Source organism: Mirounga angustirostris, unplaced genomic scaffold, assembly GCF_029215605.1.
Source record: "Mirounga angustirostris isolate CCGP_5_RB_7025 unplaced genomic scaffold, mMirAng1.0.hap1 SCAF_15, whole genome shotgun sequence".
Classification (NCBI taxonomy): Eukaryota; Metazoa; Chordata; class Mammalia; order Carnivora; family Phocidae; genus Mirounga; species Mirounga angustirostris.
In genome coordinates, this window is record NW_026991723.1 from 93302752 (window position 1) to 93316995 (window position 14244).

A 14244-nucleotide genomic window follows, 5' to 3' on the forward strand; every position below is an offset into this window, starting at 1 on the left:
CCCTGGCCCGGGACCCAGCGCTGGCCGCGAGCGGACGCCCGCCTCTCTCGGACGCCATGCCCCGCGGGCGCGGCCTGAGGGCGTCACTTCCGGCCATCGCCGGAAGCCGGAAGTCCTCGCCGGTCAGGGCCGCCCAGGCTTGCGGGAGCGGTGGCCGGCGCGGTGCGTGGGTGCGGGCGTCTCCCGGTCGTCCCGATGCCGAGCCCGGGCCTTCTGGTGCTCTTCGGCAGCCAGACGGGCACGGCTCAGGATGTGTCGGAGCGGCTGGGCCGCGAGGCTCGGCGCCGGCGGCTCGACTGCCGGGTGCAGGCCCTGGACTCTTACTCAGTGGTGAGGGCGCCCTGGGGCCTCGGCGGGGCGACCGAGCCGGCCGGGGGCGCCGCCTCCCTCCGAGCCCTGGACCGCGGGGCGCCGCCTTTTGTCTGACGGCGGGCCCTTCATTCACGGCGGGTTCAGGGGGCGGGAGAACCTGGGACAGTGGCTTGGCCCGGCGCGTGGAGGGAGGGAGCAGGCGAGGTGGGAGGGTGGAACCTGCAGGGGAAAAGGGCCGGCCGGCCGCTCGCGGGCGCTCGCCGAGACCTTTTGTCCGACCGCCATGAGCGAGGGAGGGCGCCGGGCTGCGGAGAGGATGCCTCGTCGTTACAGCCCGAGGTCTTACACGTGTGTCTTTTTGTTGAGGTGAATCTGATTAATGAGCCCCTGGTGATATTTGTTTGTGCAACTACAGGCCAAGGAGATCCCCCTGACAACATGAAGGTAAGGCCGACCTGAAGGCTTTCTTTGCTCGGGAGCTCAGATCACTGCCCTGGACCCTCGCTCTCTTTTCTTTGCCTGGAGAGCCCCAGAAGCACAATAAACACTTGCCCTCCTCTACCTGCTGCTGCACGTCAGCTATGGATTGGGAAGGGTATCTTCGGATGGAGCTGGGGCTCTGGCTCTGGCTGTCCTCCCTAATAAACTCTTCACAGGCCACCGAATAGCCTTGTTCTCCATTTTAACCTGTAATATTTTCTCCAGGGCTGTGTATGAATCAGGTCTGGGTCTACGTGTGTATTTCAAAACTGGTGGACCTTCCCAGAACATTCTTCAGTTCTTTGAACATCTTTTGAGTACACATTCTATTCCAGGCATGATCTAGTGCTGGGAATCCAGCCATGAACCTATTTCTGTCCTCATGGAGCTCACCTCATAGCACAAGCAACAACTTTCACAGGCAGTTACAATACTAGGAGATACATGTTGCCAGGGAAAGTACCAGATGTCATGGAGGCACTCATAAAAGCTGTCTAGCCCAGCCTAGGGGCTCAGGGAGAGCTTTCGAGAAGAAAGGCGTGTAGGCTAAGTCCTGAGGATAAGTGGAGGCTGGCCAGGCAAGAGGGAGAAGCCTGTGCAGAGGAGAAAGACCACCTCTGGGAAGAGTAGAAAGCAGTTCAGCAGGACAGAGCCAAGGAGAGCATCAGGGTGGGAGGGGAGAAGAGAGGCAGGAAGCTGGACCTGATCCCAAGGAGCCCAGCAGCCACAGTAAGGTGGATGGACTTGAAGTGAAGGGCTGTGGAATCCACTGGGTGACACAGTCACATTTGTACTCTAGCAAAACTGCCACTTGTCAATAGGGGAGGACAGGCTATAGGAGAGCAAGAACAGCTCCAGAGTATGCACAGTGCAGGCAAGACTGGAGACCTGGACCAGGAGGGTGGAGGCAGTAGAGAAAAATAGACACACTCCGGAGATGTCAGGGTAGAATCGAGAGGACATGGAATCAAACAGGGATTCGGGCTCGGGGACCAGAATAGCTGGTAGTTCCAGGCACAGAGATAGAGACCAGGGAGGTCACGTGCTAGGAGTCATCCAGGTCGAGATGCAAGGTTGGTATGGAGCTCCAACCGAGCTACTTCCTAGCAAGTATCCTGGATGAAGCATGAGAAAGGAAGCTCTCCCTCTCTCCTGGGACAGGTTGCCCTGAAAACCAAGGGCATGAGAGGTGGAGGAAAGCCTGTGAGGGGCAGGAAAGTGGCCCCAGCAGCAAAAAGAGGGAGTGTACCAAATCCAAGGTCAAGGGCACAGAGGTGACTTCTGAGAGGAAGGTTTCCAGCACTCAAAGCTGCACAGAAGTAAAGTAAGATAAGGCCTGAGCAGCATTGGTAGGGTTTATCAGCAAAGGGACTGCTGGTGACTTTGGGGAGAGCAGTTTCAGTGACTCACAGGGAGAGAAGTGAGTCACGGGGTCAACAACTAAGTGAGTAGAGAGAATCTTAAGAATGTCTCTACATTAAACAAAAGGGGCGCCTGGGTGGCTCAGTCGGTTAAGTGTCTGACTCTTGATCTCAGCTCAGGTTATGATATCAGGGTTGTGAGTTTAAACTCCGCACCCAACATGGAGCCTACAGGAAACAAAAGATTCTGGCTGTGATTGGGGCTAAGGGGTTGGAAAGAAAGTATTAATAAGATGAGAGAGATGGGGCACCCGGGTGGCTCAGTCAGTTAAGCATCTGCCTTCGGCTCAGGTCATGATCTGAGTCCTGGGGTTGAGTCCTGCATTGGGCTCCCTGCTCAGCAGGGAGTCTGCTTCTCCTTCATGCCTCTCCCCCGCAGCTTGTACTCTCTTGCTTGCTTGCTCACTCTCAAATAAATAAATAAAATCTTAAAAAAAAAAAAAAGGTGAGAGAGACCTGTTAAATGCTGGGAGTGGGGAGACTGGGGGAGAAAGAGGCTTAAGATTGAAGAACAGGGTCACAGCGGGAATGATATAGGAGACCTGGGGCTGAGACCCCAGCACAATCAGGAGGGGTCTCCTCAGACAGGAAGAGGGACAGAAGAGAAGGCAAATCTGGCGATCAAAAGCAGGAGGTGAAGGGTGGATACCCAAGACACAGGGCAAGGGAGGGGAGGGGAGACAAAGACTTCTAGGAGGTCAGCTGGGGTACAGACTGGATATCAGACACCAACAGCACAAAGGAGGTGATGGTCATCCCTGGATGAGGGTGGACAAGGAAGATGGCAGGCATAGACCCCACCATGGAGGTGGACAGGAGAGAGCCCTTCCCAACCACAGCAGGGCCTGGAGGCTCCTTGGAGAGGCTGCAGAATGAGGTCCCAGGGACACGGAGGAGGGGGCATGGGTGCTGCTGAAGACCCGGCTTAGTGACCAGCTGTGTACTAAATGCTGGCTGCCTTGCCTTGGTCCTCAGAACCCTGAGGTCAGGCACGGGCTCCCAGGGAGCGGACAGGGGGAGCCCTCTGTCGGGAAAGTGAGTAACCACAGCAGAAGACCCAGCAGGATCCTGGCCATGAAACCCACACTGGGTGACAGGCCCGAACTCACGGTTTTCTGTCAGCTTAAGTCCAAGGGGACTGTGAAGAACCACCACACCCTCAGGGAAGGACGCCACTGAAAGAGACCAAGACAAGCGCAGACGTAACCTGGAGGAGCAGAGACAGGACAGACCCTCCAGAACCCGGCACCCATGGGACAAGAGCACAGAAACAGGACAAACCCGGAAACAGAGGAAATGCTCTTGAAAACAATGTCAGGAAAACTTGAAAAGATCAAAGAGTGGAGTTGAGACATTCTACTGGAATGTGTAACAAAAAATGAGCTAGGACACAAATCCAAACCCTAAGGTCATTCGAGTAACCTCAGAAGGTGAACCACAGAGTGGGAAGAAACTGACTAAAGAGAGTCACACAATGTCCCAGAATGGAGAGAGCCCGCCCGCGCCTGGGAAGGGCCTACCTGGATGGAAAGGCTCCCACCAGGCACGTCATGGTGGTTGCAGTTCTTGGGGACAGACAGCAGGGCACGGGAGGACACTGGCTTCTCGGCCCCCGAGACCTTGCTGGACCAGCTTGGAGCAGGGCCTCGGGCTCTTCGGAAAGAGGATTTCCCGTGGAAGTGTGCCCACTAACCTGCCGGTCCCTGTGAAGGGAGGGCCTGGGCATGCTCAGATGCAGAGCTGTGAGAAGTGTATGTTCGCTGGGCTGCTTCTCAGCAAGCACCTGAAGGACGTTCTCTGCAGGCTTCCGGAAACCGGTCTCTAAGGAGGAGCGCGCAGGAGAGGTCCCCGGAGGCAGAGCGGGTGTAGTCCCCAGCAGCACAGTCCTTGGGGAGGCCAGGGGTGGCTCAGGGCCAGTGGGCAGAGCTGTGCCTGGACAGGGCCAGGGTCCCTCCACCCCAGTGGGCCTCTGTCTCTAGAGCTAAGAAGCAGAAGGGAGGTGGAGTGCAGCTCAAGTCCTGGACCGCACACAAGTAGGTGTCACCAGGGCTCAGGCCCCCGCGGGCTGAAGGTGATCTGTGTTGGGAAAGTGCCTCTGGAGGCTGGGACAGAGTGGCCCAGGACCGTGAGTGCCCCCCGGTGGGAAGGAGAGGCACCGGGCTGTGACCTTGGGGGTCTGGGATGGCCAGACAATGGGGATGAGAGTGCCCCGGGGAAGGCACAGCTCTGGGTCCTCAGCCTGCACAGCGAGTTAGGTGGGAAGCCGAGGGGGCAGCACTGAGTACCAAGCACGCTGATGGGAACTCGGGGTCCGGAGGGGCCTCCAAGGGAGAGAAACTTCACCTTCCACCGAGGGGGGGCGAGGACCACTGGGGGGGCACGGGGTGCCTGTGGCCGCCTGGGGTTCAGAGCTGGGGGTGGAGGGGCCTTCAGGACACAGGACTCTTGGTGCGGAGGCGTAGCTGTGCCCAGGGGAGACCCGAGCAGAAGCAGGGGCTTCCCCCACCTTGGGGAGAGCTGGGGAGGGGCAGGCAGCAGCTGTGGCCTCCCCGCTTTGGACCCCAGCAGCCTTCTCTCCGAGCCCTCTGCCCAGGATGGGGTGAAGCTCCACCTTCTGGTGGTGGCTCTGGGGCAGCTTGCTTGCTTTTTTTTTTTTTAAGATTTACTTACTTGAGAGAGGGAGGGGAGAGAATCTTGAGCAGCGTGGTGCCTGGCATGCGGCTCAATCCCACGACCCTGAGATCAAGACCTGAGCTGAAACCAAGAATCGGAGGTTCAGCCTACTGAGCCACCCAGGCGCCCCCCGGGCAACTTTGTTTTTTATGATTTTGTGCCTTTTCCCAATTTTTTTTTGCCATCCTGATAGAATAAAAACCGGTCTTGTTTTAATAACAAAGGTCTAGAGGAGCAGGGTGGGTCCAGCATGCACCTCCTCCCTACCCTACCCTGGGACCTTGGTCGTCTAGAGCAGGGCCTCTAACTTGGCTTCTTCTGGCTGTAGAACTTCTGGAGGTTCATATTCCGGAAGAATCTGCCACCGACCTCCCTCTGTCAGATGGACTTTGCTGTCCTGGGCCTCGGCGACTCCTCATACGCCAAGTGAGTAGGGGCAGGAGGGCTGCTGGCCCACAGGGACTGTCCTCGGGGTTGAGCACAAAGCGTCCTGTAGAGGGACGGGTGACTGGGCCGCCAGGGCTCCTGCTGGACCTTGGGCCGGGACCAGGCTGCACATCCTGCTTCCGCAGGGGCCACTGGGGAGCAGCTAGGTTTCGAAGGGTGTGCAGGGTACAGACCGGAGGCTGGCAGGGCAGCAAAGTGGGGATGTCTTCTAGGGCAGGGGGTGATGTCTGGACCTGGCCAGCATCCTAGGTGGACATGAGACCCAGGGCAGCAAAGTCCTACTGACTCTTCGCACTCTTAGGAAAGCGCGTAGTCAGGAGATATTTGGGCGTACAAAGAGCACGGAGAGCAGTGCAGTGGGGACAAGCGAGGGGCACAGAAGGCCCCCAGCCCCTGGGAGCCACCCCCAAGGCCACTATTTCCCTGGGTATGGTGGAGTGACCACCTCTTAGATCTTCAGGACACATCTGTGTCCTAAGCTAAGGGTACTGTTGCTTTTCCTTCCTAAAGCAGCACCAAGGGCTTTGCATTTAAGGGTATGCCAGTCGTCAGGTCACTGAATCGTGGAAACCCCCCACCTGTGTGGCGCGGGGGCTGAGGGAGGGTGGGTGCCACCGCCTCCAAAGCCAGGTGCGGCCGGAGGAGGGCTGGGATGGCAGCGGTGTGACACTCCTCTGCGGGGGAGCTTTGTTCTGTGCCTCCCGTAGACACTTGTGCGTGGCGGTGCAAACACAGGCACGAGGGGGATGGGGGGTGGGGAGCCCCTCCTGCTGACAGCGTTCCCTGCGAGGCGCTGTGGGCTCGTTTGGGGCTGCTTCCCCTTCGCCGCCCTGCAGCCCCGGGGCTGGGGCCTGCCCGAGCCTCGCTCTCTCTCCAAAGGTTCAATTTTGTGGCCAAGAAGCTACACCGTCGGCTGCTGCAGCTTGGGGGCCGCGCCCTCCTGCCCGTGTGCCTGGGCGATGACCAGCATGAGCTGGGGTGAGTGGAGTGGGGGGGGCGCTGCCCTGCAGGCCCAGCCAGGAGCAGGGGCCCCTCAGACTAGCCCTCACACGCTCTCTCCCCAGGCCTGATGCTGCCGTCGACCCCTGGCTGCATGATCTATGGGGGAAGGTGCTGGGGCTGTACCCCGTGCCCCTTGACCTTGGCACGATCCCCGCCGGAGTCCCGTGAGTGTGGGCCGACAGGTACAGTGGAGCGGCCAGAGGCCCTGCCAGCAGACTGACCGGCAACCTGACTGGCATGTGCCCTCTCCACAGTTTGCCCTCCAAGTTCACACTGCACTTCCTCCCGGCGGCCCCCAGGGTGTGCTCTGAGGGGCAGCGTGTGGCCGGCACAGACCCTCAAGGTCCCCCGTCCGAGCGGCAGCCCTTCCTGGCACCCATGGTCACCAACCAGAGAGTCACTGGCCCCTCGCACTTCCAGGACGTTCGGCTGATGGAGTTCGACATCACGGGCTCCGGGCTCAGGTGAGGGGCCCGAGACACCAGGTGGGCAGTCGAGGGCCGTGGCTGTGGGGCCGTGGCTGTGGGGCCGTGGCTGGGGGTCTGTGGTTGGGGGGTTCCGTGGCTGGGGGAGCCGAGGCTGGGGTCCGTGGCTGGGGGGGGCCGAGGCTGGGGGTCCATGGCTGGGGGGTCCGTGACTGGGGGTGCTGAGGCTGGGGGGCCGTGGCTGGCGGTGCAGAAGGTCTGCTCCCAAAGCCGGAGAGCAGGCACTCAGCAGGGTGGAGGGGTGCGGGCCAGGCGGCAGGGAGACACTTCCATCCGAGGACCCCTCACCCCAGCCCTCCCTGGACTCTTGCTTCTGTGCCCCCGGCATCCTCCCCTGTACCCCCGGTGCCCTGCCCACACCCGTCTCACTCTTCCCGGCGGCTTTCCCACACAGCTTTGCAGCTGGTGACGTGGTGCTGATCCAGCCCGAGAACGCGGCCAGCCACACCCAGCGGTTCTGCCAGGTGCTGGGCCTGGACCCGGACCAGAACTTCACCCTGCTGCCCCGGGAGCCAGGTGAGCACCAGGGGCCAGGGGAGGCCCGGCCGTGGCCACCCGTCCTGCCCACCCTGTGGGGTCTGCTGGCATGCTCAGCCCTCCCCCGGGTCCTGCCCCCCACTGCAGGTGTGCCCTGCCCTGCGCGGCTGCCCCAGCCCTGCTCCGTGAGGCACCTTGTGTCCCACTACCTGGACATCGCCAGCGTGCCCCGCCGTTCCTTTTTCGAGCTCCTGGCCTGTCTCTCTCCCCATGAGCTGGAGCGGGAGAAGCTGCTGCACTTCAGTTCCCCCCAAGGTCAGGAGGAGCTGTACTCCTACTGCAACCGGCCTCGCAGGACCATCCTGGAGGTGTGAGCAGGTGTGGGCAGGCGGGCAGGCCCGGGGCTCTGAGCCACAGCCAGGCGGGGCCGTGCTGAGGCTGTCTCTGCCCAGGTACTGTGCGACTTCCCGCACACGGCTGGAGCCATCCCCGCAGACTACCTGTTGGACCTCATCCCCCCGATCCGTCCGCGGGCCTTCTCCATCGCCTCCTCTCTGCTGGTGAGGGCCTGTGGGGCAGAGCCCAGGGCGGGGACGCTGGGCCATGCTGCATACAGGCATATAGGTTGGGAGGTCGCCCCGACCCTCCACATCTACCCCACGTCTGAGACCAGCCCTGGGTGAAGTGGGTGCAGCCTGAAGCCGGGGTGGCAGTCAGGGACAGCAGTGGATCAGGGCACCCACCATGCATCCCCCAGGTTCACCCCTCGAGGCTGCAGATTCTCGTGGCTGTGGTGCAGTACCAGACCCGCCTCAAGGAGCCCCGCCGGGGCCTCTGCTCCTCCTGGCTGGCATCGCTGGATCCTGGGCAAGGTGGCCCCTGCTTTCCGGAGGGTGGGCGTAGAGGACTGGGCCCGGGGCCTCTGTTCTCCCCTGGGCACCACGGCCAGCCCTGGGCTAGGGCCCTGGTCCTCGAAGCCTCTTCATGCCTCCTCTCTCCTGCCATAGGACCTGTCCAGGTGCCGCTGTGGGTGCGGCCTGGGGGCCTGACCTTCCCACAGACACCAGGCACACCTGTAATCATGGTGGGCCCTGGCACTGGCGTGGCCCCTTTCCGAGCAGCTGTCCAGGAGCGCGTGGCCCAGGGTCAGAGCGGTGAGCACACAGGATCTCGGGCAGGGCGGCAGCTGGGGCTGGACTGGGCCAAGCCTAGAGGCCACCTTGTGTTCCCCCAGGAAACGTTTTGTTCTTTGGCTGCCGCTTGCGCGACCAGGACTTCTACTGGGAGGCTGAGTGGATGGAGCTGGAGGGGAGGGGCTGCCTGACACTCTTCACGGCCTTCTCCCGGGAACAGGTGGGTGTGCTGGGAGGGAAGGGGAAGGGGCCAGGATGCAGACTCACCTCCCCAGCCCCTGCCACCTCCCTGTAGGAGCGGAAGGTGTATGTGCAGCATCGGCTACGAGAGCTCGGGCCGCTGGTATGGGAGCTGCTGGACCGCCAGGGTGCCTACTTCTACCTGGCAGGGTGAGTCTGGGCCGCTGGGTGGGGGTGGGAGCTGGCCCTCGGGGGTCCCAGCCACACTGAGCTCTCCTGGCCTGTCTCTCCAGCAACGCCAAGTGCATGCCAGCAGACGTGTCGGAAGCCCTGACATCGATCTTCCAGGAGCAGGGTGGGCTCTCGGGCCCTGATGCAGCTACCTACCTTGCAAGGCTCCAGCGGACGCTGCGTTTCCAGAGTGAGACGTGGGCCTAAGGAGCCGTCCTGCCGGCCTCGGCCACTCTAGCCACTGCCCTCTGGGGGGCCACCATCACCTCCTCCACTGTCCCCTGCATAGCCTCACTCCAGTCCACCTGGGGTCCCATACTCAGCCCTGACGCCACTGCCCACTCACCACCCCACCCTGCCCCCATCCAGGGTTCCTGCTGGCCTTTCCCCACTGGCCCCAACTTGGGTCCTGGTCAGGGTTGTCCCTGGGCTGCATCACCCTGCGTAGGGACGGTGCCTCAGGAAGGAGCAGGCAACCTGATGGACATCAGGGGCTCCCAGACAGCATAGGAACCTGGGGTGCAGGGAGCCCCAGTGAGCCTTCTGAGCTGGTGCAGGGTCCCTGGGAGTGCCAGATGCCACCCCCCCATTTGCCCTAGGGGCAGCAGGCTCCCAGTCACTCTCTGCCACAAAGCACCCGGTGCTGTCTCAGGGCCTCACGGGGCTCGGGCTCAGGCTGGAAGTCAGTGAGGACCAGAGCAGTGGGAGGAGGCCCACCAGCCAGTCAGACTTTCCCCACCCCACTCCTGGAAAGCCTCAGGAATAAATTGTGGGCTCTGGGTGGCTGCTTCTGATCTGCTCTTCCTTGTGACTGTCTTGGTGCCTCGGGGGGCTGGGTGGCCCACAGTGGGTCTGGATGGGGACAGCTCGTGGTGCCTCGGGGGGCTGGGTGGCCCACAGTGGGTCTGGATGGGGACAGCCGTCCATGGTGGGCACTGCACCATTGCTCAGCCATCTTTGCTGCAATACTTAGGGGTCTGATTCTACTGTGATGTGTGCCGGCTGTTTGCCCACTTTGTACAAGGTCTGCCCTGGCTCTGTCGAGCAGGGGGCAGCCTTAAGCGGGCCCTGGAAAGAAGGGCGCGAACTGACCATTCTTTTCCAGCCCGCGGAGTAGCAGTCCCCGGCAGGGGTGGGAAGGCGGGGGGCGGGGCAGCCATTGTCCCCGCCCCTGGGAGGGGCTTTCAGGGTTCCGAGGGGAATTCCTGTAGGAGGAGTCAGGCTGGCTGGCCTACCCACAAAGCTGCTACCTGGAGTCCGTCCCTCCGTCCGTCGGTTGCGAGCACAGCGGAGGGCTGTGGCCACATCTGGGCCCGGGCAGATCCGGTGGAGACGGCACCCGTGGGCCCAAGACCCGCCCGGAGCCGGCAGAAGCACTGGGGCCCAAGCGACCGTGACTTTCCAGGGTGGGGCAAGAAGCTGGGCTCTGGGACCAGGCTGCGGCTGCTTCGAGGTCAGTGCCAGACCCTGCCCGAGCCCAGAGGGCCACACTGACCTTCACAGCCACGACCACCCGGTCGCCACCCTGGGGACCCCGCCCACCCATCCGGACTCCTGCCCCAGGGCCCCCACTCATGGCCCCTGTGACCGCAGCTCTGGACGCACCGGTCTGCCTTCAGCCTCTCTGGGCCCGGAGTGCCTAGCCCCCCCGCTCCAAGTGCTGGCAGAGGAAGACTTGGACAGTAAGGTTCTTAGGAACGGCCAGGGTGCTGGGGCTCTAGACAGTGAGCCCCTGCTGGGGGCCACGGCCACAGCCTGCCCCTGGGCTGAGCAAGCAAGGGAGGATGGGGCTGGGGAGCAGGCAGGGGAGTGGGGGGAGGAGGAGTGCCCCATCTGCACAGAGCCCTACGGGCCTAGTGAGCACCGCCTGGTCCTGCTGAACTGTGGCCACGGCCTGTGCATGGGCTGCCTGCACCAGCTGCTGGGCACAGCCCCCAGCGCCGGCCTGGGCCAGGTGTGCTGCCCACTGTGCCGTCAGAAGACACCCATGCTTGAGTGGGAGATCTGCCGGCTGCAGGAGGAACTGCTGCAGGCAGATGGGCCGCAGGGCCCACGGCCCCCGACCCCCCCTGCTCCTCCCCGCCGGGGCCCTGGGCCCTGGGCCTCCCTAGAGCACCGCTACCAGCTACGCTTCCTGGCGGGGCCCGTGGGCAGCCAGGGCTGCCTGCCCTTCCTACCCTGCCCGCCCTGCCTGGGTGCCCGGCTCTGGGCCTTGCGGGAGCGAGGGCCCTGCACCCGCCGCCTAGCACTGCTGGGCCTGCTGGCCCTTGAGCTCCTGGGCCTGTTGCTCATCTTCGCACCACTCATGCTGCTGGGGCTGCTCTTCGTGCTGCTGGATCGCTCTGGTCACTGAGCAGGGCCTATCACACCTGCCACTGGCACCACCAGGGCCTCGGATAGTCCTGGCCACCGACGGACCGGGAGCCCCCGGCTGGCCCTGAGGCCTGACGACCAAACTGAAAAGCCCGAGATGGAGCCCGGCACTAGCCTTCAATCCAGACCCGGGTCTGGGGCCAGGCCTACCCAGGAGCCAGAGACTTCAAACCACCCTGCCGCCCGACGCTAACTGCTGGTGCCCGTGGGCAGTGCTGGAGGAGGCCTGTGGCCTGTCCTCACCCCCCTCTCCCTGACCCACCCAGCCTGTCTGCAAGAGGGACACAGCAGCTGCAAAAGTGAACCCAGAAGGCTGGTACTGAGCTGACTCCTTGGGGAGGGTGGGGCCCTGGGCAGGGGCTGCAGGGTCCCCACCATGTCATGTTCCACAGGAGGGCCAGTGTGTCTTCCCTGAAGGTCAGGGCAGCGGAGGGGAGGGGCCCTTGCTGTGCCAGCTCAGGCCACAGACAGCTTCCTCACTCACTGGGTCAGGACCCAAGGGGGTGGCCCGAGTGGCCAGGTGTCCAGCACATGTCCCCGAACGACTAGGCCTTGGGGCTGGACAGCACGGACCCGAGGCCCCTGAGTGCCCTGTAACCGCTCGTCATTGAGCCTGGGACCTTTATCTAAAGGACAGACACAATCAGCATGACCTCACGGGTTTGTGGGTGACGTGCTGAACAAGAAATGGCTCTCAATACACAGCAACTGCTACCGAGACCTCGCCACCATGTTCTCGTCGTCTCTACCGCCTCCTCAGCGCCCTGCGGCTCTCCCCAACCCTCCGCTCCCCCCTCCACCACAAAGCTTCCTTCCCAAGCCCAGGTAGTGGGGTACAAGATCGAAGGCCCCTGGTCCTCCTACCCCACCATGGTCTCAGGCAGCCTTTGTCTCGACCCTGGCTCAGACTGGCTCAGAGGCCATTCCCATACAACCTCAGAGGGTCTGGTGGGTACCAGGAGCCTGAGAGACTGAGGTGTCCCCCATGCAGCTGCCCCCACCTCCAGTGGCCAGTGCAGAGGACACGTCCGCCCTCTGCCCACACACAGGAGGCTGGCTGGCTCTGCACAGACGTGTGGGGCATTCGCATGCACACACACACACACAGCCAGGCCCAGCCCTCCTGAGTGCCGTGCCTGGCCCAGCCTGGCCCCAGCAAGCAGAGCAGGCTGACCCCAAGCGGCACCGGGCCTACCTCTGGTTGGACCCTGTCTGGGCCGCAGCCCTGGGCACAGGCCACGAGAGCAGGCTTCAGTCCAGGGCACAAGGTGCAAACTTTGGCAAAGAGTTTTAATGGCGGAGTTGGCTGCAGCGATAATGCCACATGGGTAGGGGCCAGAAGCTGTGGTGGGCGAGGGGTCAACGGGAGACAGGGCAGGGCCGGATCCCCGAAGAAGCGGCGAGCAAGGACTGGCGGGCAGTGGCGAGCGGGCGGGTGCTACATGATGGAGCAGGCGGAGAGCGGGTTCCGCACGTGGCAGGTGCACGCAGCCCCACAGTACTGTCGGAAGGTCTGGTAGCAGCTGCCCTCGGGCTCACCCCCCCACTGGCCACCGGACGGGGCGGTCAGCGCCTCAGGTGGCAGGCGGCTCAGAATGGACGTGTTGACGGCGAGTGCAGCCAGGCCGTAGTCCGTGAAGAGCACAGTCTCGCGGCGGCAGGTGGGACAGGAGATGAACTTGTACTTAGGGCAGGACTCATAGAGAATCTGCAGGCACTGCTCACACACCGAGTGCAGGCAGGACAGCACTCGGGGCCGCCGCTGAGTGACGTTGTACGTGTGCCCGCAGGTGGGGCACTCCAGGGGCTCACCCGAAGCTGGTGCCGCCGTGGCGGGGGGCCCCGAGGTGGCAGGGCCAGGCCGCACCACGTACTGATTCACGATGACCTCGTCTGCTGGCGCCACTCGGGGGAAGCCCAACTCCACACTGCCCTTTCGGGGCCGTCGTGGCAAGGGAGGGGTGCGGGGTGCCCCATCCAAGGCAGGCATGTCCCCCCCACATGCCTGGTTGACGATGATCTCTGTGTCTGAGGGCCAGGCGCGTTTGGGTGCCAGAGCAGGGGTGGGCCGTGGTGCAGGTGGGAAGCAAGGGGCAGCCGCCGGCAGCTCAGGGAACTTCTCAGGGTGAACAATCTTCATGGCCTCCATCTTGAGGATGACATGGGGGCCCTTCAGGCAGGACATGAGGAGGCCTGGCCAGCCACTGCCCACCTCGGGCCCAGGGTCAACCGGCATCCGGCTGTCTCCAGTTAGACTGGGTGTTCGGGTGGGTGGGGGCGTTGGGTGAGGCCGGGGAGGAGGGGAGGGAGCAGCATCCTGGTCCCGCCAGGCCTGGTGGGGACCCCGGCCGCCCCGAGGACTCCTGGGGGCGGCCGGCGAGAGCTGGGGGGGCAGGGCCCCCCCCAGTGGCTTCTCTGGTCCAGTCCTAGGAGGAGGAGGAGGAAGGGGTGGGGGAGGAGGAGGGAGGCGGGGGCAGGGGGGTATGGAAGGCTGCCCTGGGCTGCAGGTCTGGCCCAGGGGCTCACCCAGGGTCTCTGGCTGCTGAGGCTGGCGAGGGGGCGTGGGGGGAGCTCCCCCTGCAGCGGAGGTCAGCAGTCCCTGAGCAGGGACATCCGGGCAGGCAGGGGCTAGGTGGGCCCCATGGCTCCAGGACAGGGCGCCCAGGGAAGGCAGCTAGCCTGAGCCCTGGCTGCGGGAGGCCCCAGGCCGCGGGCTCGGCGGCGGCGGGAGCAGAAGAGAGGCCTGGACCAGGCCCGAGCTGCAGGTGAGAGACAGCGTGAGGGCAGCGCCCGGGCCCACCCTCACCCTGCACAAAAGACAGGGCGCCCGACCTCTGACCCTAACCCTCGCTGGACTCGGGACCCAGCCCCCGCCCCAGCGCCCGCCCCCACGGCCCAAGCCCTGCCCGGGTGGGAAGGGGCGGCGAGTCGCGACCCGCGTCCGTCCCGCCCCGCCCGAGCTCACCTGCCCCAGCCTGGCGTTCCCCGGCCGCGCGCCGCCGCCGCAGAGGTTGTCTCAAAGGCAGGCCC

General features: G+C 63.5%; 3 protein-coding genes across 4 annotated transcripts; 2 read left to right on the top strand and 1 right to left on the bottom strand.

The window, feature by feature from the left end:
• Nucleotides 1-56: 56 nt before the first annotated feature.
• NDOR1 (NADPH dependent diflavin oxidoreductase 1) lies at nucleotides 57-9622 on the top strand. Of its 2 annotated transcripts, none has more exons than XM_045883592.3 (14): nucleotides 57-330; nucleotides 728-756; nucleotides 5215-5312; nucleotides 6213-6311; nucleotides 6398-6499; nucleotides 6590-6799; nucleotides 7215-7336; nucleotides 7445-7665; nucleotides 7750-7857; nucleotides 8055-8169; nucleotides 8305-8451; nucleotides 8532-8650; nucleotides 8726-8820; nucleotides 8904-9622. In XM_045883592.3, the coding sequence occupies exons 1-14, from the start codon at nucleotides 57-59 to the stop codon at nucleotides 9046-9048; spliced, it is 1884 nt and encodes a 627-aa protein (XP_045739548.2). In that variant the 3' UTR covers nucleotides 9049-9622. The 2 variants fall into 2 exon arrangements, with proteins under 2 accessions (XP_045739548.2, XP_045739545.2); XM_045883589.3 differs by having other exon boundaries at nucleotides 90-330; nucleotides 679-756.
• Nucleotides 9623-9958: 336 nt separating this feature from the next.
• Nucleotides 9959-11918, top strand: LOC135362659 (uncharacterized; the record flags this gene model as incomplete). Its single annotated transcript, XM_064579124.1, has 1 exon — nucleotides 9959-11918. A coding segment is annotated over one exon (1236 nt), but the record flags the coding sequence as incomplete, so codon positions are not given.
• A 707-nt stretch (nucleotides 11919-12625) lies between these two features.
• RNF208 (ring finger protein 208) lies at nucleotides 12626-13509 on the bottom strand. The gene has a single exon (XM_045882051.2). It carries the CDS (start codon nucleotides 13448-13450, stop codon nucleotides 12653-12655), a length of 798 nt encoding a protein of 265 aa, XP_045738007.1. The 5' UTR covers nucleotides 13451-13509; the 3' UTR covers nucleotides 12626-12652.
• Between the last annotated feature and the right edge of the window lie 735 nt (nucleotides 13510-14244).

Excerpts from the sequence above, each read along its gene's own strand:
- NDOR1 (XM_045883592.3), top strand. The coding sequence starts at position 57 with ATGCCCCGCGGGCGCGGCCTGAGGGCGTCACTTCCGGCCATCGCCGGA. Across the intron at positions 331-727 it reads CCCTGGACTCTTACTCAGTG|GCCAAGGAGATCCCCCTGAC; the intron begins GTGAGGGCGCCC and ends GTGCAACTACAG. Across the intron at positions 7,858-8,054 it reads CCATCGCCTCCTCTCTGCTG|GTTCACCCCTCGAGGCTGCA; the intron begins GTGAGGGCCTGT and ends TGCATCCCCCAG.
- RNF208 (XM_045882051.2), bottom strand. The coding sequence starts at position 13,450 with ATGCCGGTTGACCCTGGGCCCGAGGTGGGCAGTGGCTGGCCAGGCCTC.